The sequence below is a fragment of the Salvia hispanica genome, chromosome 1, assembly GCF_023119035.1.
Source record: "Salvia hispanica cultivar TCC Black 2014 chromosome 1, UniMelb_Shisp_WGS_1.0, whole genome shotgun sequence".
Classification (NCBI taxonomy): Eukaryota; Viridiplantae; Streptophyta; class Magnoliopsida; order Lamiales; family Lamiaceae; genus Salvia; species Salvia hispanica.
In genome coordinates this window covers 34419524-34441969 of record NC_062965.1, presented here as the reverse complement: position 1 = coordinate 34441969, position 22446 = coordinate 34419524, and the positions used below count along the sequence as shown (strand labels likewise).

Below are 22446 nucleotides of genomic sequence, written 5' to 3'. Positions count from 1 at the left end.
TTCGTCAATGGTGTTGAAGCTCTGTTCTATGCTCTGTTTTTACTTGGTTGTTTGGAGAAGATGAAGTAGGAGTTAGTTAGAGAATCAGATCTGCTTTTTGCTTTTGCTTTTTGGTTTTCCAGCTTTTCTGTCAGCCCAACTAGTTTGAGAAAAATGGTCCCCACTTTACTTTTACACTTTGTCTGCCTATTTTAGGAAAGCCTTTAGCTTGGTTAGTAAGTTTCAATTGTTTTCTTTAGTTGCTTTCATGATTTATTAAAATGATGAAAAATATTTTCGTGTTTTATTTTCCTTCCGTACTTCTCCCGTCTCCTAGGTCAGGTAAATAGAGTCCAGTTTAATTCCGCCAGGTCAAGTAGATTAGAGTTTTAACCCACTCAATGAATGCGTGGCAGCAGCCGACCCCTTTTCCGCTTGTGTCATAGAAACGATCTCGAGTAGGTCCATAGTTCCTGTGGTTCGACCCCGCTCTTGCCGCTTATACTTAGTAATATATGTTGCATTAGTGGGAAAATTATAAATCTTGTTGAAAGGAGGGACACGTGCACACGACACACGTGCAAAAACCCGACCCTTCAATCATCACATGGAGAAGCTCGAGCAATCGACGATTCTTTGGAGAATCAAATCGGTAACTCTAAACCGTAGAATTCATGTTTTATGATTTACTTTTTGTGAGCAGGAATTATTTGCGTTCTAGCATGCAACTATCTGTTTAACATGTGAATTGATTAATCGCATAATCGGTCAAATAGATCCGTATCTGATTTATTTGTTTTGTACAAAGTCTTCCGCTGTGCAAGGGGCACCAAACCCCAGCAGAAGATTGCTTAGAGTGTTTCTACATCAATGGATTTAGCTAATATCAAATTCACTTTTCTTCATCTCTTATCTTCCATCAAATCCTTTTAGGTCTAGTTTTTGAAGGCTAGATCCACCCTATCCTTTATTGTTTTTGTGTTTTTGTGTCCCAATTGAAGATCAAACATCATCAAAGAGTATAAATCTTGGGTTAATGGATCACAATCAATAAGGATCCATATCATTTTTAACCCGATATAATTCTAGTCCGATCAGCTCGCATTCGATTAAAGTTAGTCTAAAATCCGCTGGACTGATCCAATTGATATCTCTACTCAGTAATGTAACATGATATCTTAAATTAATAAATAGTATAGGTATTATTTTCAATCAAATTATTTTTAGTTATGTTAATTTTTTGAATACATGCGAGAATCATGGATTTGAGGGATGTAAATGGAGCCAATTTACTTGGATTTTGGCTAATCCGTTGTAGTTGTTGGGCTATTCAAATACGAGCTATTTGGATTATGATTTTGGCTAATCTGTCCCGAGTGTTCTTAGCAAGTTAAACATCGGAAATCACATTAATCAACTTGAGAGGGAGTGTTAATAAAGGAAGAAAATTATACCATATATCACAAAAGATGTAGAAGAATAGTTTACCTTATAAGATACTCCATGTGTTATTTTAGTGAGATTATTATTTGCATTGTAAAAGGTATGCTATCGTCAATATAAGGATGGACAATATCGTGTATCAATTATTCAACATCTGTACAATACAATAAAGATTCTAGCCATCATTTACAATGCAATGTTTTTCTTTATCAAAGTCTTGATCCATGTTTAACAAACTTATGATTAACTTTGCTATAATACGAACTAGTGTTAACACCCGTGCTATGCACGGGTCATATGATTTTCAATAATGAAGACAATTGGTAAGTAATTTAAAATTTAAAATAAATATAAATACAATATGGAGAAAAATATCAATCTCTGTCCACGAAGTAAACTATTTAGTAATAGACACATAATTTATAAAAAAAATGATTTGTAAAATTGAGTGAAAAAGTAAGACAAAGTAGAATGAAGAGATAACGATATTTATATTTAAGAATGTCGAATATAAATCCGTTGATTAAAATGTATATAAGGAAATGTGCAACTAAATTTTCATTGAGGGCTAATCTTACACAATTACAATATAATAAAATCAGAATTACAAAATAGTAGTTAACATTTTAACTAAATAAATAGATCATAAGTTTCCACAACAAAAATCACAAAAATAGAAAAATAGAAAGTACAATAGTAACAACAACAACCGGGAGTTTATAAATTTTGAAAAACTTCTTTGTAAACAACATTAATGGTAGAATCTGCACTCTTATCAATATAATCTTTACAAACTAATATCTTCAAACCATCACGATTTGTGACTCTTGATACAACAACATACAGTTGTCTATGACTGAAGACGGGTTTTTTTCAGAAACAATCCAACATGTAAAAGAGATTGACCTTGACTTTTGTTAATAGTCACTGCATAAGACACAGTTAATGGAAATTGTCGTCGTTGGAATTTGAATGGCAACGATGGATCAAATGGTATTAAAGTCATTCGAGGAATCAACACCTTAAGACCAACATTATGACCAGTCATGTCACGACCGCACTTTGCTAAAGATAGCAAAGCCGAGAAACCGTGACTAGGGGTGGGAAATAAGAAGAGGGGAACGGAAAGGGGATAAAACAATGACTGAATATATACTTAGAAGTATGGGGAAAAACAGTTTCAAACCAACTTTTAATCACCAGAACTTGAATAAAAATCTTACATTTTAATAAATAATTATCAGAGTAACAGTCGATGTCATCTAGAACCTTAGTACGCAGCAGAACGAACACGGTCACATGTATGAGGACATGCACCGCCGAGAGCCTCTACTTAAAATAAAAGGAAAATCATAACTCTGCTCAGCATTCTCCACCGTCACTGCTCAACCTGCACATTTAGAAATATATGCAGGGCTGAGTATAAAAATACTCAGTGAACACATTGCCGAAATATACATACATAAAATGAAAATATTGTCATGCCATCACAGTAACACTCGAGGGTTTTCTCTTAAAAGGCCCGAGCTTACTAAATTCTTTGTGAGCTAAAGTTCGACTGATCAGTCTAAGTTCTTTTTGTACTTCTGCCATATCTGAACACCAAGTGCCATGGAGATGGTGCTCTCCCACGGTCACCTACATCTTTCTCCAGCCGGGGAGGTGGCCACCTCCCAACGGCCTCCACTATATCATCTTTGTGCCGTGGAAGGTGGCCACCTTCCAACGGTCACCTGTGTACACTAATCCGAGTAGGGACACCACCCTCACTCGGACCCGAATTCGATTCTTACGTTCCAACCAAACAAATAGGCTTCATACACATAAAACAAATCATTTATGGCAAGACAACATTATTTGCATAAACAACAAACATAAGTTCATATTTTCATATTTTTCATCCACATTAGTATGTAGGATAGAATAGTTCACCTCGTTCGTTTAATTTCCTTAACTTGATTTTCTCGTTCCGACCTTAACTTGCGGAGATAACCTTTTTCAAGACAATACAATATAATATAAAATACTAATCAGACTTCAAGAAATTTTTAAATTTTAATAGGAATGCATGCCTCCTAATTAAGCCCTCTCATTTTTCGCTCATCCTTTAAAACTTTTGAAACTCATATATTATTTAATACTCCTTTCACTATTCCCGGCTTCGACTAATTTGGAACTCCATACTTTACTATGAATTTTACTCCCGCAAAACTCTAACAAACCCAAAGATCAATTATTTTAGCTTAGCTACACGTTAGAAGGAACTATATATATAAATACTAATTAAAGCTTAATTTAAAACTTAGGCTAAGATTTAATATTAAATCCCTCCCAATAAATTCAGATTTCAAAATTGGGCCAAGACTTCCTTTTATTTTGAACCCAAATAATTAAATTTTTGAAACTGGACCTCCTTGGTATATTAACTGCAGCCCCCAAATTTATTAAAAGGAGTTGGGCCCGGATTTAAACTTTTCCATTCAATTAGTCAAATGAATTAGTATTTCCTAGGCCAACCAATCAAAATAACCAGTGAAGATCACCTCATACCTTTCTTACACCATCCCCTACTCCACTCCTCACAAATATAAAATATGATGGTGGGCCCACTATTTATGTTTGTGAGGGGTGGAGTAGGGGATGATGTAGGAAAGGTATGAGGTGATCCAAACTGCAAAATAACACACAAATGAGTACCCACACCCACTTCATCTCCCTCACCATTCACACCCAAATCCTAATTTGATGTGAGAGAAGCTCCCACTTCTCACTACCAGCTACTGCCGCGGCCATCACGCCTCAGCGCCACCGTCCGTCACCGCCTCCGGCGGCGCTCCTCTTCTCTTCTTCTCTCCATCTCCCTCTCTTCTCTCTCTCTTTCTCCTCCCCACTCCCTCTTCCTCTCTCGCCGCTGCTCACACCACCGTGCCGCCGCAGCTGCTGCTCTCACGGTGGCGCGATATCAATCCCTCCGTCTCTCTCTCTATCCCGGATGCCGCTCTTGCTGCCTCCCGAACTCCGTCGGCGTCGCTGGGAGAGCAATGCCATTGCTGTGCTGATATGCCTCCTCTGCACGCCCCTCCGTCATACGCTTGCTGTTCGGACTGCCCCGAATCGGTATCCAGCAGCCCCTACTGAGTTCGAAACAACCTAGCCCCTGAACCATTCAAAACAACCCTGAACTCAACTCGATCACACCCGAACCAGCCCCGAAACACCCCCGCAAGATAAGTTCTCGCACTCAAATTATGTTCTTTTCGTAGTTCATTTAGTTACAGTTACAGAGGGGTGTTCAATTCGTTGTGTTCGGTTCATTGTTGATTGTTATTGATTGAATTACTTGTGTGAGAGTGGTGGATGATATGCTATGTATAACCATGATCAAAAGGGTTTTATACCTCAAAACACGATATTGAATTGTGAAATTGTGAGACTAAGAGGAGTAGTTTCCTTGGACTTGGCAGACTCGTCTCTATGATTTGAGATGCTAATTGGAAGAGAATTAAGCAGCCCCTTCGAACTCTCGATTTTTGCCGTGAATGGTTGGTATTGGAAACAAGAGCTCTTCTACTTCTCTTCCTTCCTCTCGGCTCTCTGTTTTTGCTTGCATTTTGCATAAAGTGATTGTAAATTATGTGCAGGAGGTGGAGTGTAATCAAGCAGCTACGTGCTTGAGGGGAAGGAGAGTAATCAGGCAGCTACAACTACGTGCCTTGAGGGGAAGGAAAGTAATCAAGCAGGAAGTGGCGGAGTGGATCAAGCAGGAGGTGGAGGAATGCTACGTGGCTTGAATGGGAGGAGAGTAATCAAGGAGAAAGAGGTGGAGGGGAGCTATCAGCAATTTATGCAAAGAGATTTGACATGGGCTCTTTGGGCTCCAAAGAACAAATTATTTTAGTGATTTGGGTTTTGAGACAGTGGACTCTTTCTTTTTAAATTAGGCCCACAAGAAATAAATCCTTTTATTTTTACTATACTTTATTTTTTGAATTTAAATCAAAAAATTTAGCAATTAATACTTTAGTGGTATGCTAATTTCTAAACATAAATTACGACTCTTATCGATTTATCGTAAACATCTAATACTCCTTTGAATGTTAATAAGGAATGAAGATTAAACGATTTATCGTAAACATCTAATACTCCTTTGAATGTTAATAAGGAATGAAGATTAAACGAAAAAAATTCAGATACCCATTCGACCTCCTTTCAAGATCAACTAAAAAGCTAGGGAAGACCCGAGATGTTACAAGCCAATACTTGTCCCTCCCAAACATAGTCACCTAAACGTGTAATAATCAATCGGGTGCCATTACACAAACCATTAGAAGGGTCTATGTTCCTTAACAACATCACTGGAGTACCAACTTTCAGCAACAATTCATGATTAGGAGTACCTGAACATTTCAAATTATTCAAAAATTCAACTGTATGAATCTCAACAAAGCCATTTGATGTCAAATCAGAGTTTGATATACTATCAGAGCTCAAATAAACTCGACCTTGAGACTGATCCAATGAAATCATGAATTGATTAACTTCATCAACTACCTCTAAAGTAGGAGCAAGTATTGCACGACCATGCAAAGAATTACTTAACTCATGGGGATTCATATACGAAGGATATATGTTGGAAATAATGGTTCTAAGAGGATCTCCAGAATTAGACAAAACAATGTCAGAAGGAAGATGAATAGATACTTCGCCATCATTTGGACCACCAATAACCCCATCTCCAATAGAGGCAACCCAAGAGGAAAGAGCCTCTAACTTGGAGGCTTCATCACCATATTGAACACTCAATAGTCTCATGTTTTTTGTCAACCTCAAAACTGTACAACTCCTCCAAAGATAAGAAGAGTTAACGGTAGTATTGACAACATCTTGCCTGGTACCATTAGGAATAACGGGTAAAATTTGTCTAAAGTCACCACAAAAAACTACAGTTTTTCCACCAAAAAGGTTGGTCCATACTAAACTCATTACATCCACACATAATATCTCTGAAACTCCTATCCACGGCTTCTATACAATGTTTATGGATCATTGGAGCTTCATCCCATATAATAAGTTTAGCTCTCAAAGTGAGCTCAGCAAGTGCACTCCCTGGTTTTATATTGCACATCGAATCTTCATTCACATTGATAGGAATCTTAAAGCGGGAATGAGCCGTTCTACCACCGGGCAATAATAAAGAAGCTATACCACTGGAAGCGACATTCAATACAATATCACCCTTCGTGTAAAGAAGCTATACCACTAGAAGCGACATTCAAAGCGGGAATGAGCCGTTCTACCACCGGACAATAACAAAGGACAATATCGTGTATCAATTATTCAATATCTGTACAATACAATAAGGATTCTAGCCATCATTTACAATGCAATGTTTTTCTTTATCAAAATCTTGATCCATGTTTAACAAACTTATGATTAACTTTGCTATAATACGAATTGTAGGTTTTATAAAAAGAGTGAAATACAAAAATGGTCTTTTGACTATGGGTTTATCTCCCACATAGTCCCTGGAGACATACCCGGACTAAGGGTTTATCTGGAAAATTGTCATTTTTAACTGTTTTCGGTCGAAAATACCCTTTGGGTGATATGGTTGGGGGGTTTGGGCAATTTGGTCTTTTTACACTTTTAACATTTTAAATCTGATATTATTTCAGTTATGTACTAAATCTGATATTATTTCAAAATTATCATTCTTGTTCCCTTTTGTCATCCTTCACTTTGTTTCTTTATTTTAATATTAAATTTAATTTTATAAAATTAAATTTTAAATTTCAATTTTTAAATATCAATATATTTTTTTCGAGATTAACCCTTAGTCTAGGGATGTCTTGCGATATTTTTAAAATCCAAGGACTGTAGGCGAGATAAACCCATAGTCCATGGACCATTTTTATAGTTCATTCTTATAAAAAAAAATCTAGGTTTTACGAAGTTGTATGTTAACCAAATATATTATTAGAGCATGTTTGATAAGCTAGTAATATCAAGATAGAGAATTATATATGGACATTTCTAATTGTTTGATATCATAGTTAAGCTTAACTCAAAACCCAATATATGACAAGAGCCCAACCCAACCTTACCATAATTATAACTTTAACCATGTTTATGTAACCACCAATTTGTCAAGTTATATAATATACTATACAAATTTAGATAATTTCTTTTCAATCAAACAACAACGAAAAAATATCATATCTTTGCATATCTTGGCATGAAACCCGTATTTCTTATATTATTTTACATATCTTCTCATATCCCATCTTTTTTATCAAATGAGTCCTAAAGAGGATAGTATCTAACGATTGCACAAGAAATGCAGTCGATAATAATTGATGAGAGAAAAACGTATCATTAATTAAACTAAAAAAACACTAGAAATATAATTATATAAATAAATTGAGATTTATTATAAAATAATAATTATAAAACATAATGATGCCATGCAGGATTGATTGATGATGCGGCGATAAATATATGAAATTTATTGTATAGTACGCTCGCCGACCCATAAAAATGAAAACTCTTTCCCTTTTTTATTTGTCTTCTGTACTTTTGATTTTAACAAATTTCTTTCTTGTTTAGTGAGACGACGAGATCCATTTTCAACTAATCAATTTTCTTTTTATTATTTTTACTTTATCAATTATCATTGAAATCCATATCATTATAAAACTTTTTATTTTTGGAGGCAGAGAGAATTAGATTTGAAACCAAACACAATTCGAAAATGGGGTTATATATAAATTATTGAAGTATTTACACTTTGATAAAAGGAAAGCTCCATGAAATTTAGAGATGTGGTTTATCTTTGTCTAATAACACTATACAATTATTTGATAAGGTTTTGAGAAATAGTTGTATTCAGTTTTATCTCATTACTACAAATATAGTCATAAATTAGGCTAGAGCAAGTTTTTCATTACACAATTTGATGGTTTAGACTGTAGACACATAAGTGAAAGATTAGAAATATCAGTTAACACACGTTTAATCGATTTATGTATTTTATTGTATAAACGATCAAATATCCAATTTCTTCGATAAAAATTTCATTTTGTTGAAAATGAAAATACAAATGTAATTAGTTGATTTTAGTTTTCCTTTTATTAGTTAGTGTTAGCCTTTTTCCTAGCCTATATAAAAGGCATTTATTGTAATTTGTAGAGAACACTTTACAAAATGTAGTCCATAAATGAATTTCCCCTTTTCCTTCTCTATTTTCTCTATCGAAATATTTTCCCAATTTTTACAGTTTCTTCATCCTCCATTGACGGAGGTTCCATCATCCAATTTCTTCTACATTTTCAACACATTTCATCTTTTTCCCCTAGTCTTAACTTATGGAAGTAATAACTCTAGCTGATACAAAATATGATTTGGCCTAAATATTGTAACTATTTTATTGCAAATTACAATAATTAACTTTTCCCTACATCTTCTTCCTATTCGCCTCAGAATGACACACCTTATTAATTTTAGCATTCTCTATATATAACATATATCTGCACATAGTTTGTTTCATGGAAATTACATTTATGGTTTCTACAATATTCGCTATTATAAATTGATCAATTGAATTCACACTAAAACACATAAATTGAACTTGAAAAGAAAGAGAGAAAATAAGAGCAATGAATAGCAGTATAAGAATGTTTCATCTTCTTACAATGATTGTGGCACTTGCAGTTGCATTGTTAAATAAATGTCAAGCTGATTTGATTGACGATTTTTGCGTGAAATCAAACAATCCTACTTTATGTACCAATACTTTGAGATCCGATCCTCGATCCAAGGGGGCTGATGCTCGAGGCTTGGCTACAATTGCAATCAAGAAGGCGGAAGAGGCCACACGAGCCTCCATAAATGTGGTAAAATCACTATTGAACAGTGGCAACAAAGAAATTATCAGCACGTGCATCGAGAATTTCAGTAGCGCTGTAACGAACCTCAAGGAGTGCGAGTCACTATTAAATAGACGTGACACTGGTACACTACGATCCATAGGCTCAGCTGCTTTAACCGATGTTGGTACTTGCACTGATGAATTTAGAGCAAATGAGCCAGCAAAGCTGAAAGAAGCAAGTGGAAAGGCCGACACCTTTGTTCAATTGCTTCTGATAATTGCTAGTGCCTTGTAAAGGCAAAATACATAAAATTAATAACAATAATATTACTGATTCATGTTGTATGCAACGATAAACAACGTTATTTTGATTTGAGTTTAAACCACAACATAATAATAATAATAATAATAATAATAATAATAATAATAATAATAATAATAATAATAATAATAATAATACTTAGTATCATATTATCTGTTATCTGTTGTTGATTTTTTTTTTTTATTTCTGAGTTCAAGACAAGATGACACACTATGATAAATTTTGAGATACTAATGACAAACGTATATATTTTTAAAATATAAATGTAGCGAAATAATACACCCTGTATTCCATAAAAATAACACATTTTGGAATGACACGTGTTTTAATGTATAATTAGTAAATTAGGAGATAGATAAAAACGTGATTGAAATATTATTAGTGACGAATAAGACTCACGAGAAGAAAAATTACAAAAATAGAAGTTGTTTATTTTTATGGGATGGACAAAAATAACAAAAGTAGTACTCCCTCCGTCCCACAAAGATTGTCCCATTTTTTCATTCCAGTCCGTCCCACAAAGTTGGTCTCATTTCACTTTTTACTATTTTTTGTAGTGGATCTCATATTCCACTAACCCATTCTTATTCACATTTTATTATAAAACTAATATATAAAAGTAGGACCTACATTCCACTAATTTTTTCAACTCACTTTCCATTACATTTCTTAAAATCCGTGCCCGGTCAAAGTGGGACAATCTTTGTGGCACGGAGGGAGTATAATTTTACGAAAGGGAGTACTCCCTCCCTTCCATGTTAATTGAGTCATTTTACTATTTTGGAAAGTTTTAAATTAATTGAGTTATTTCTATTTTTGGCAAAAAAATAATCATCCCTCTTACTTTATTCACCTTCCACTTAACACACTATTCTTAATTTTCGAGCCGAAAGAAACGCCTCAATAAATAAGGAACAGAGAGGGAGAGTATGATTTTTTACCCATGGTAAAATATTAGTAACTGTAGATTTGTAATCAAGGAATCCAAAAGTCGATGAGTGATAATAAAATTGAACTTACAACCCTTTCAGCCATATATATGTGGCTCCAGCAACCAAACCAGCAAATGGTTGGTTATTTATTTGTAGTTGGAAAATGATCTCTTACATAATAACATAAGCATCACAATTTCAAATAGAAAAAAGCTCCAAAACCAGCTGCATTCATTCAACATCAAATCCTTTCTGTTGCAGCTCAGACAGAACCTCATTTCTCATCCTCATCCACAGCTTCATAGCCTCTTGATCCAGCTTCTTGTCCTGCAAATCCTTCTGAAAATTGTACGAATCTTTATCCGTTTCGACGATCCCTTTTGGGCCGATGGTGGTCCCGATCATCCCTCCCTTGGCAACGAACTCCTCCATCGCCTCTGCATCGCCTGGGTAAGGGAACTCGCGGCGCTCGTACAGGTGAGCCAGCTCCTTCTCCTCCTTTGGCATCGGCTTCAGCGTCCACCACCCAAACGGCGACGTCTCGTTCAGAAACCACACTGCTCCAAACAGAGCATAAGTGCTTATTAGAGCTTTGCCTACTTGCTTCCAGAAATGATGGTCTTCCTTTCCTAGCCCGATTTTTTTCAGGTATTTCTCTACTTGGGACGCTGCAAAAAAATGGGCAGAAACCTTGGATTACCACTTTGTGAATGTTTCAAGAATCAAGAAATGGGTTCATAGTTTGTACGAATAGAATCATATGTTGATAGTACATCACAAGATAAAGGGATTAGTAGCCATTTATGATCTCAATTTGGCGTTTTTGAAAGGTTATTGATGTTTTGTGTTCCTGAATTTTTATGCCAGACTAAAATAAACAGCTTTGTAACTAAAATTGAGGTCATAAATAAAGAAAACGCAATAGTATCCATTTTATACAGAATCTGAGTGAGGCATTTCGTCGAACGGATGGGGGGCATATTGCCACATTTTGGCGAATACCTCAACCGGGTTAAACACCCAAGAAGGAATTTTATGAAAAAGCAGATGAAACAACAAAAGGTTACAGGAAAGATTCAAAATCATAAGCTTAAATAGCCAAATAGAGTGAGTGGTTCTGTGAAGATCATCTACCTGCGTCGGGCTTTTGAAATCGTTTCAGAGGCATTTGATGACGATTTGAGGAGAAAAATTAGGTATCTGAATTCTTGATTTCTTTCTCAACTCCAATTTCTGCGGTAGTTTAGAACACGGATACTTATTTATTTCTTGGGTAAATTAATGGAAAATGACAAAATTTTGTAAAATTCAGATCAATCCACTAAGTTCATTTAAAAAATGGCCCACATTATTCATCCTATAAATGTACTCCTACTAAAATTATTTTATTTTTATTTATCTCTTAAAATTATATACTACCTCCCACAAAAATAGTTTTTTTAATTCATACTAATCCATCCCACAAAAATAGCTTTTTTCTATTTTTAACTTGTCTTTACTTTATTGTTCTTGTAAGGTGAGTCTTATTCTTCACTCAAAATACTTCAATCACTTTTTCTTTGTTCATCTCTTTCACTTTATCAATTTCACATTAAAATCCGTGTCATGTCCGCAGTTAGGGGTGGGGAAACTGTTCTCGGTTCTTGGTTAACCGAGAACCGAACCTTATTTTTTCGGTTCCCGGTTAACCAAAAACCGAAAAATGAGGTTAAGGTTCGGTTTCGGTTAGTAGGTTTTGGATTTATGCGGTTCTCGGTTAAACCGAAGGGTTAAAACCGAAGAACCGCAATTTGTGAATTGAATTTTAATTTGCCCTATATTTACTTTAATTTATCATTAATAAAAAAACTTAAAAGTAGAATGTAAAACGGTAAAAATCCTAAATTACTAAGATTCTGCTCTCTCCATAAAAGAACTGCCGCTACTCTCTGCTCCGCTGCTGCTGAACTAAATGAATTCTTGCAGACTAATTTGGACGATAAACTAATTCTTGCAAACTTCATTGCAAACTAATTTTTGGTGTGAATAGTCCCAAATTTCAGCAATAGCAAGCTTAGAGGATCGTGAATAGTCCCAAAGTTAAAAAACAATAGTCCTCATATTGCAAACTCCCAAATTGATAATGATCGTGAATAGTCCCAAAGTTCAGCAATAGCAAGCTTATAATTTTTTATTTTAACTGAATGTATTGCACTTGAGTTCGGTTCCTTCGGTGGAACCGAGGACCGAACCGATCGGTTCCTTGAGGAACCGAACCGACAAGAGGTTCGGTTTCGGTTCTGAATTTCGGAAAAAATGAGAGTCGGTAACCGACTAATCGGTTCGGTTAGAACCGAACCGACCGAATCCTCACCCCTATCCGCAGTCCCTATTTTTATAGGACGGAGGAGTTTTTTTTAATTGAGTAAAGGTTAATTTTGTCCTAAACATATAACCAAAATATAATTTGGCCAAAATATTCACTTTTTGAAAAATGAGATCCATAACAAATGAAAATGTCTCCGAAAAAGTCTTTTTTTTCCAACCATTGAAAAAGAACCGCTCCGACAAAGATTTTATTTGTTATGAACCTGCTTTTTAAAAAATAAATGCTTTGAACCAAATTCGTGTTTTGATGATACATTTAGCAACAACAAAATTGACCTTTACTTTTTAAATTTAGAAAAAAAAAAGCACATTTTGATGGCGGGGTCAATTTCTCATTTTGGTGTAGTGTGTGAAGCAAACAATGAGTCATGTTTTAAAAAAAAAAAGAAAAAGAGAAGAAGCTTATTCAGGACTTGACAGACAATAGTTACTGATAATGAACAACAAAATCTTACATCAATTTGCAGATAATAGCTTATATGCACAACAATGACATCCTTAGGCCTAACTTACAACAACCCATTTTGGTGAGTGAAGTATGCAACACGAAGATCCATCATCCGTGCTCACAAGCCATCAACGAAGCGTTCCAAGCGGCTTCTTGTACGTGTACCACTTGGCGACCAACATGAAGACGCCCAGATTGAGAACGCTCAGCCCGGCCAGGAGCCAGTAGAAGTAGTGGAGGTGGCCGTGGTTGAGGTTGTCCGGTATCCACCCGGGCTTCCCATGGCGCGTGCTGATTTTGGTTACGATAGTCACCAGCAGAGTGCTCAGATAGCTACCAAGAGCCACGGTCGTGAGCTGAAGGGCCGAGCACAAGCTTCTCATAGCATCAGGCGCTTGTTCGTAGAAGAACTCAAGCTGCCCTATGAAAAAGAACACCTCTGCACACCCTATGATGAAATACTGAGGAACCTGCCAGAAAATCGATATGTCTATTTTATCCAGCTCGTACAAGTTGTGCCTTCTGACATAGCTTAGCCTGATGACCTCGAGAATCCCAGCTGAGAGCATGGAGAAGATGGAGATGAAAAGTCCAATCCCCATTCTTTGGAGCTGAGTGATCCCATTCTTGTGCCCGGTGAGTTTTCTGGCAGCAGGAACAATGAGCCTGTCGTATACGGGGACCCAGAAAAGCACGCTGAGAGTGTCAAAGATGCTCAGAGACGCTTCCGGGATTTCAAATCCCCTATTCCCCATCTTTGTATACATTGTTAATCCTTGCAACACAAACAAAGTGCCCATTTGGCCATATACCGTGGCAAAGATGATCCCGGTTGCCCATACTGGAAGAAGGCGTATGATGGCCTTCAGCTCCTCCACTTGTGTCACCGTGCAGAGCCTCCACGGATCCACCAAGCCCTTTACTATGTCTGATTCCGTCTGCACTGCAGCCTTGTCTAAGAATCTGCATTTGACCATAAAAAAGACTCAGTTTCTAGATGATTTTAGTGGCTAGCAAGATTGATTAATCATCATTTTACCTAAAATCTTTGGTGTGCTCGAGCTTGCGACTTCCCTTGATCGCAGAATCAGCATCACCGGTTTCATACAATGACTCCTCGTTCGCAGGAACATTAACATGATACTTCCTGAAAGATGCTACCAGAACTTGGCAGATGCGTGTAAGGGGGCTTCCCCCGGGTTTTTGATTCCGATACAAACGAGTGCCTGAGAAGAAGAACACAACAGCTATTGCCATGGCCACTGTGGGGATGCCAAACCCCCAGTTCCAGCCGACGTTCATTTGCACCCAAACTAGGACAGAAGCAGCAACCAAGGCACCAACATTGATCGAGAAGTAGAACCAGTTGAAGAAGGAGCTTTTGTGCTTCTTCTCAACCTCATCAGTGTCCTCAAATTGATCCGCTCCAAAGGAGGAGACGCATGGCTTGATCCCACCTGTCCCGAGGGCTATCAAGTAGAGTGCAATGAAACATACTACAGATTGCATGGTTGTTGCGTGGCAATCGTCTTTCCCATGGCAAGCTGGTCTCAGGCCTGGGATTGATGCTGATAGTGTCAACAATGTCATCCCCTGAATCAGATCCATAACTCGTCAAATTTTTTTCTCATGTTGTGAAAAAATTTCAAACATAAATTTTAAATATAGCTAATACACAGAACAGCACAGAGGAATCAGAACCCGTGTAGAGAGTGATCTGACTACTTTGAGGTTATGCTTCTCCTAATAAAGCCTAAATTCATTGAGATTATTGTACATTATATTTAGGGGAGAAAATAAATATGATAACGTTACATAATTACCATCTTATTATGTATGCAACTCAACTTAGAAACAAATCGAGATTGATTCTAACTTGAATTATGCATAACTGAACCATGAAAACTTACAATAACATATATGATGGAAAACAAGGCAATTGTGTAATATCTTCCAAGATATGCATCGGCCAGAAAGGCTCCAATGAGTGGTGTTATGTAGCACGTCCCTCCCCAATTGGTGACATTGTTGGAAGCAGTGGTGCTGTGTTGGTTGAGGTGCTTCTTGAAATAAACCACCAGATTGGAGCTCATCCCATAGTATGCCAACCGCTCAGAACATTCGTTGCCTTTTGTCACAAATTCATTGGTTAAACGTAGAATCAGCCAGGGATCATTTGAAAACGCACGCACACATAGATAATTCGTTCAATTTCATCCCACCACAGAACACATCAACAAAAGTAGAATAGGGGTTACATAGCAATATTAACCAGGGATAATTTGATCTCACACACATTACACACAGAAAATCATTTTCAAGGGTCAATTTCACACACATACACACACTATCATCATCAAGAAACATAACTTGTGGACCGAAGATCAATTTCAAGGTTCATTTTCTCATATGAACACACAATAACCATCTAGATACCTGAACATGTGGTGACAAATTCATCTTCAAAGTTCATTTCACACGCACACATACAATCATCGTCCATAAAAGCAAGCTTCTAGTCATAAAATCATTTTCCAGGATCATTCCACACACACTATTATCATCCTCAAGAAAATCATTTCACTCGAACAAGCCAACACATACACATACACATGCACATGCATAATCATCATCCCTAAAACCGAGCATCTAGTCATAAAATCATCTTCAAGGATCATTTTACACACACACACACACACACACACACTATTATCATCAAGAAAATTAAAATGTAAGAAAATCATCTTTAAGCATGATTTCTCACGCGCAAGCTAACACACACAATCATCATGCATAAAATTGAGCTTCTAGTCACTAAATCAATCTCAAGGATCATTCAACACACACACGAGCACACTATTATCATCAAGAAACCGAACTTATCGTGAGAAAATCATCTTCGAGGTTGATAATTCACTTCACACACACACTATTATCATCAAGAAACCAAACTTGTTGTGAGAAAATCATCTTCAAGGTTGATAATTCACTTCACACACACACACAATCATCATCAAGAAATCCTACTGTCAGAGTTCAGCTATCACTTCCCGAACCCAAGCACAAAAAACCAAAGCATCCCGAAGAAAATAGATAGGATGTGGCAATATTCACCTAAAATATAAGGGCAAGCTTTCCATGTTCCCGTCTCACTCCTCTTTGCAGGATTACCGCGGAAATCAACCGTCCCATCTTTAGTGTACAAATCATCCTCCGCCATAGGAGCAGCTCCACTCTACGCAATTCTCCCCCGCAACCCTGAATCTCCAATTCGCAACAATTAGTTTCTTCTTCAATTTTATACTATATAAACCAAAATAGGCCAAGAAATGGACAAACGAATAGCTCCAAAAACAAATTAATTAAAAAAATAGTGCCGAATGCAGAATCTCAAATTGATCGAACAATGCGTACACGGTAATTACAGCAGTAGATGACAAAATCAAGCACAGCAAAAACAATATAAAGCCTGAGCCAAGTGAGAATCAGCCGAAACCTTAGCTACGCCTACTTGTAAGGCACGATGAAGTTACCTCGAATGATGTGAGTGTGAGGGAGAGAGAGATCGTTGCGTTGCGTTGTTTTGTTTTGTTTTGTTCTGTTCACAAAAGAGTCAGAGAAGTTGACTTGTTTAATGAAATGAGTAAGAGAAGAATCTACAAGTGGACAAGATTAAGAGTGGGAGCGCAGAAATTTTGGAATACAGAAATCCTCGTAGCTGTTTTCAATTTTTCTTTTTTCATCTTATTTTTGAAAGAAACCCACCACCACTATTTTCCGTCATCATTCTTTGATATTTATTTTGATAGTGATCACCGATTGGATATTTTATTGTGGAAAAGTATTTAACTTTTTTTTAAAAATAAATAAATTATACGTTAATGGACCCATTGCATTTATAATAACCCAAAACTACTGAGCACGCATATTAAGAACTTTGTACTACTTGTTGTGTAAATTAAAAGGAATCCCCTTAATCCTTGTTAAGAATTTAAGACACTAGTATTTTGTATTTGAGCTTGCGTTGCGTTGTTTTGTTTTGTTTTGTTCTGTTCACAAAAGAGTCAGAGAAGTTGACTTGTTTAATGAAATGAGTAAGAGAAGAATCTACAAGTGGACAAGATTAAGAGTGGGAGCGCAGAAATTTTGGAATACAGAAATCCTCGTAGCTGTTTTCAATTTTTCTTTTTTCATCTTATTTTTGAAAGAAACCCACCACCACTATTTTCCGTCATCATTCTTTGATATTTATTTTGATAGTGATCACCGATTGGATATTTTATTGTGGAAAAGTATTTAACTTTTTTTTAAAAATAAATAAATTATACGTTAATGGACCCATTGCATTTATAATAACCCAAAACTACTGAGCACGCATATTAAGAACTTTGTACTACTTGTTGTGTAAATTAAAAGGAATCCCCTTAATCCTTGTTAAGAATTTAAGACACTAGTATTTTGTATTTGAGCTGTGTTTAAAATGATAACTATAGTACAATTATTATATTTAGGCATTAGAGAGTGTTCGGTTGGCAAGATTAAATCTCATGATTAAATATGTACTCTCTCAGTCCCCCATTACTTGACATGGTTTGACCCGGCACGAGTTTTAAGAAATGTAATGGAAAGTGTGTTGAAAAAGTTGGTGGGATGTGGGTCTTACTTTTAAATTATTAGTTTTATAATAAATGTGAGTAGGAATGAGTTAGTGGAATATAAGGTCCACTACCAAAAATGGAAAAAGTGAAGTGTGTCAAGTAATGGGGGACGGACCAAAATGACAAACTGTGTCAAGTAATGGGGGACGGAGGGAGTATCATGTTTGGTTCATAAGATTAATTTCCTCAACTTAATCATAGATGGATAATCTCATGATAATTAGTCATAGCCTTCTTCCTCCAACTATAATAATCCCACAACTTAATCTTAAGTGGATAGTCTCATAATTATTAGTCATGACAACCGAACGCCACCTTAATGTACCACAAAGGTACATAATTATTTTGTATTTGAGCTATTCAAAATGATAACTATAGTACATTTATTATATTTATAAAAAAAACACTTTTAAGTATGACTCTTGGGAACACCATTTATCTACTCAGAATACATCTACCAATGATTCTCTTAGGTCATCCACAATGTTGTCTCTTATCCATAACCCTCTCATCTCTTCACTATTCATGGGTCCCACTGTATTTTTTCACTTCATCTCTTAACTAAGAGACAACACCTACATCCCTCCATCTCTTAACCATCTCATCTCTTAACTATTCATTCAATTTCATTTTTTATTTTTATTTCTAATTAATAAAAAAACACACTTCATTAAATAAAATAAAATTACAATTTAAAATCCTAAAAATATAAAAAAACACATAATTAAAATCCTAAAAAAATAAAAACACATAATTAAAATCATAAAAAAAAACACACCATTAAAAAAATGGAGACAAAGAAGCAGAAGAAAAAGTTGTCTAATGAAGATCATGTGTGTCTACTGGTTGCCAAATTTTGCCCAAATGTGCTCCATTCAGAACTTCTTCCTCCTCCCTACGTCGATCTTCTTCTAGCGATTGTTCCATTAGTAGACGCATTTGCTCAAATGGATCCATGAATTGATTCAATTTGGGAGAAGAAAAATGTTTTGAGATGAAGAATGTAGAGTGTTTGAGTGAGAATAGAGAGTTTTTTTATGGTGGATAATTTGTGGGATTGATTTGGTAATATAGAAGTGATTGGAGGCTTTAAAAAATTGAAATTTTTTTTACAAATTTGAAAAAAATGGCTATAAACTGCTAGTATAATTTTTGGAATTATTTTTATATATTTTTTAAAATTTTTGAATTTTTTTCTGAATTTTAAAAAAAAATTTAAAAACAATTTTAACGGATATAAACGACGCCCACTCGCGGACCGGCGAGTGGGCGTCACGCACGAACCACAACTCGCCACATCGCCAAGGCGCGTGGCGAGACGTCTCGCCAGCTGCCTCTTCGGAAGGAGACGCGGGAAGCGATGGAGACGAGACGGAGACAAGATGGCGACGAGACAGAGCTTGCATCGCTGTCTCGCTGCCAGGAGAGACGAGATGGAGACACCCACGCGATGCGCTGTGGGTGCCCTTATAATCCACAGAAATCAAATAAATTACTCCTATTTTAGTCTAAGATATAGTCATATTAATAGTGATGTAAATAAATAGACAAAGACTAATTTTAATGGGTGACTGAAAATTAAAAATGCGACTGTTTCCTGGAGTATTAGCATACCGGTAACAATATAGTGGAGTACATTCTGTTAGTAGTAATAGATTTTTTAAAGCTTGGACAAAAAATTTGATTGGCCATCGATTTGAGTCATATGACCATGTAGAGTTGGGTTTATTTCTTGTTTGAGATGGAATTCCCATGACCTCATGAGATCGATCACTGTCTTTGAGTATGGAACAGCTTTAAATCTTTAGGCCAATTGTCCCATTTATTGAGGTGCTTACAACTCAGTGACTGTAGTTTTAAATCTTTAGGGCAGTTGTCCTATTTATTGAAGTGCCTACAACTCATTGCGAAAATTAGTCACTGGGCTCCACCGATAAATATCATTAGTAATTATAAAAAAAAAAAATTAATACTATCGTATTTAGTAGAGTAAAACTTTTAGGTGATCAAATATCGGAACTAGAATAATGAATACAATAAGTACAAGAATATTGTTTGTAAACAGATTCTCTCTGCATCCCATCAAAATTGATTCATACGTATTTTTTTTTCTTGCCATACTTAAATTACTCACTTATTATGTTAATAAAAATAACTTATTTTTATTTCTTATATTTTATTTCTTTGTTTTTCTACTTTGATTTCTCTTTGATTTTATTTATTTATTCTCTTTTTCATTTATTTACTTTTATTTTTGTCTTTCTTCACTTACTTTATCAAACATCAGCTTTCTTAAATCTTGTGATAAAGGAAATGAATCTTTTTAATGGGATGAAGGAAGTAGACATTTGGACTTTGGAGATGATCAAGCAAAACTGATGTTGATTAAATTTAAACGAGTAAACGAGTAAACTGAAAAATCAATCATGGAAAAAAAAGAGTATCGACAAAATCAAGTGTGCGCGTCACTTTGTATGGAAATATGAAAGCATGATATTTCTCCTCCTTGTGTTTGAATATTCTTGAAATTGCCAACAGATAAGGACGTAACGATGACTTAATTAAATTTGCAACGTCATGACATAATAATCAAATTATTTCTGTAAATATAAAATTTGTTTTAGTAATACTGTTAGTATTATGTTATACTAAAATTTTATTTTATTAAATTAGGAGTATCTTTTTTTTTCTTTTTTTTTTTTATCATAGTACTTAAATTACAAAATAAAATTAAAACCACCCACCTGTCCGAGTGGAAAAATATATCAAACAAAAGATGTTTAAAAATCAAGCATAGCCATATCTATTTCTTTTCGGAAACTACTGAAGTTTCCAATTGACTGTGATTTGCCCTTTGAAATTTTTTATGATCGTTTTGTACTAAAATCTAACATGCCAATTTGATAATTACATCTGATAAATGAACAGATATGTTTGTGTATTAGTTCAAAAGAATCAAAACATACTAATGCATGAATATGTTCAATTCAAACTAATACACCAAATAAAAGATATGTTCACATAATCGTGTAACGAAGGATAATACTATAATAATGCATACTTATTATTTAGTAGTATATGATTGTATAATGTTTGATCTATTATAATAAAATGGGTTACGGACTTCAGGAGGATCTCATTTTGGCTTCATATACATTGGAATTTGGATAACTCTAAATTTCAAATAAAAATTAGGTGAACATGATTTTTTTTTCTTGAAGTCGAAAGTTAGGTGAAAACTTTGCCGTCATAAATAAGTTAGAACGACTTTTAAAATAGAAATCAATCATTAAAGATTCACTAAAGTAAAAACTAAAACCTCTTTTGGTCAACACACCAAATACAACAACGAACAAACAAGAATAGAACTACAACTACATATAATTGTACAACTAGACTTCTATTACAACTAGACTTCTATTACTTCTATTACAACTAGACTTTCTATATGCAAAATAAGCGTTAGTGGCAGTAAAAGATAACAAATCGAAGTGCTCAGTGTCACACAGACAATGACCACCCACGATACAACCTTTTACCGAAGATCTCAATGGAAGGAAATGGTTACAACTGAAGAACCACACGAACACCCTAAGACCACTAAGAGGGCTACAACCAAAGTTGTTATATTCTCTGAACACTTAGAAACGCTCAGAACATCTGAATTTCTATCTGACTTGCGAACCAGAACACTATAGTACGTAGATGGGTGAGGCGGTTTCTATCTGAAGTTACACTACAAAAAAATGTCAGTGTATTGACGAATTAGCGACGGAAAATTTCGCTACGAATTAACGACGGAATTACCGACGGAAAGTTTTGCGCTAGGAATTACCGACGAAAACTCCGTCGCTAATGTTTTTCCTTTTTAAATTAATGTATTTTCCGTCCACAAAACTTTACCGACGGACATTTCCCGACGGAAAATACATTAATTATAAAAAGGAAAAAGATTAGCGACAGAGTATTCCGTTGGTATCCGTCGGTAAACTGACATTTTTTTGTAGTGTTAGAAGAGGGAGCAAATCCTAATACGATTTCTCCAAAAAGCTATATACACTAATAGAATTGGGATAATATTTAATATTACTTAGTAATTTTACTTATTCAACTATGTGGGATGGTTTAAACTATGGACGAAATTATATGGCACCTAACTTCAAGGTTCTAACTGAGTAATTGCATTAATACGTAGAGAAAACTATCTTTACTCCAAAAAGGTTTAGGAAATTTCAACAGATTGCTTTATTATCCTTTTAATGTTAATATTCCCCCGTCTCAAAATATGAGTCACATTTGGTTTGAACATGAATTTTAAGAAATGTAAAGAATAATAGATTGTAAAAGTTAGTTAAATATGTGGTTCACTTTTTAATATTGATTTTATAGTAGACTGTGAGTGAAGTGAGTTAGTAGAATGTGAGACCAAC

The 22446-nt window shown here is 35.4% G+C and overlaps 3 protein-coding genes, 2 long non-coding RNA genes and 1 pseudogene across 7 annotated transcripts; 2 read left to right on the top strand and 4 right to left on the bottom strand.

The window, feature by feature from the left end:
- Nucleotides 1-2139: 2139 nt before the first annotated feature.
- On the bottom strand, nucleotides 2140-6234 carry LOC125195023 (annotated as a pseudogene).
- Nucleotides 2601-4898, bottom strand: LOC125202014. Its single transcript, XR_007173019.1, has 4 exons — nucleotides 4821-4898; nucleotides 3355-3415; nucleotides 2955-3235; nucleotides 2601-2812 (listed from the first exon to the last, which is right to left on the bottom strand). It is a non-coding gene; the product is annotated as an uncharacterized LOC125202014 (long non-coding RNA).
- On the top strand, nucleotides 4872-5488 carry LOC125202015. The gene is made up of 2 exons (XR_007173020.1): nucleotides 4872-4964; nucleotides 5064-5488. It is a non-coding gene; the product is annotated as an uncharacterized LOC125202015 (long non-coding RNA).
- A 2843-nt stretch (nucleotides 6235-9077) lies between the features above and the next one.
- LOC125195015 (pectinesterase inhibitor-like) lies at nucleotides 9078-9584 on the top strand. Its single transcript, XM_048093222.1, has one exon. The coding sequence runs from the start codon at nucleotides 9078-9080 to the stop codon at nucleotides 9582-9584; it is 507 nt and encodes a 168-aa protein (XP_047949179.1).
- A 1007-nt stretch (nucleotides 9585-10591) lies between these two features.
- On the bottom strand, nucleotides 10592-11852 carry LOC125201578. Its single transcript, XM_048099751.1, has 2 exons — nucleotides 11678-11852; nucleotides 10592-11211 (listed from the first exon to the last, which is right to left on the bottom strand). The coding sequence occupies exons 1-2, from the start codon at nucleotides 11709-11711 to the stop codon at nucleotides 10775-10777; spliced, it is 471 nt and encodes a 156-aa protein (XP_047955708.1). The 5' UTR covers nucleotides 11712-11852; the 3' UTR covers nucleotides 10592-10774.
- Nucleotides 11853-13323: 1471 nt separating this feature from the next.
- LOC125201166 (protein NRT1/ PTR FAMILY 8.2-like) lies at nucleotides 13324-17077 on the bottom strand. 3 transcript variants are annotated; one of them, XM_048099139.1, is made up of 5 exons: nucleotides 16855-17077; nucleotides 16473-16616; nucleotides 15269-15486; nucleotides 14398-14951; nucleotides 13324-14321 (listed from the first exon to the last, which is right to left on the bottom strand). In XM_048099139.1, exons 2-5 carry the CDS (start codon nucleotides 16576-16578, stop codon nucleotides 13487-13489), a joined length of 1713 nt encoding a protein of 570 aa, XP_047955096.1. In that variant the 5' UTR covers nucleotides 16579-16616; nucleotides 16855-17077; the 3' UTR covers nucleotides 13324-13486. The 3 variants fall into 3 exon arrangements, with proteins under 3 accessions (XP_047955096.1, XP_047955094.1, XP_047955095.1); XM_048099137.1 differs by having other exon boundaries at nucleotides 16892-17077; XM_048099138.1 differs by having other exon boundaries at nucleotides 16773-16906.
- Nucleotides 17078-22446: the final 5369 nt, after the last annotated feature.

Excerpts from the sequence above, each read along its gene's own strand:
- LOC125195015 (XM_048093222.1), top strand. The coding sequence starts at position 9,078 with ATGAATAGCAGTATAAGAATGTTTCATCTTCTTACAATGATTGTGGCA.
- LOC125201166 (XM_048099139.1), bottom strand. The coding sequence starts at position 16,578 with ATGGCGGAGGATGATTTGTACACTAAAGATGGGACGGTTGATTTCCGC. Across the intron at positions 15,487-16,472 it reads AGCTTGCCCTTATATTTTAG|GCAACGAATGTTCTGAGCGG; the intron begins GTGAATATTGCC and ends TTGTGACAAAAG. Across the intron at positions 14,322-14,397 it reads GAGCACACCAAAGATTTTAG|ATTCTTAGACAAGGCTGCAG; the intron begins GTAAAATGATGA and ends GGTCAAATGCAG.
- LOC125201578 (XM_048099751.1), bottom strand. The coding sequence starts at position 11,711 with ATGCCTCTGAAACGATTTCAAAAGCCCGACGCAG. Across the intron at positions 11,212-11,677 it reads ATTTCAAAAGCCCGACGCAG|CGTCCCAAGTAGAGAAATAC; the intron begins GTAGATGATCTT and ends ATTTTTTTGCAG.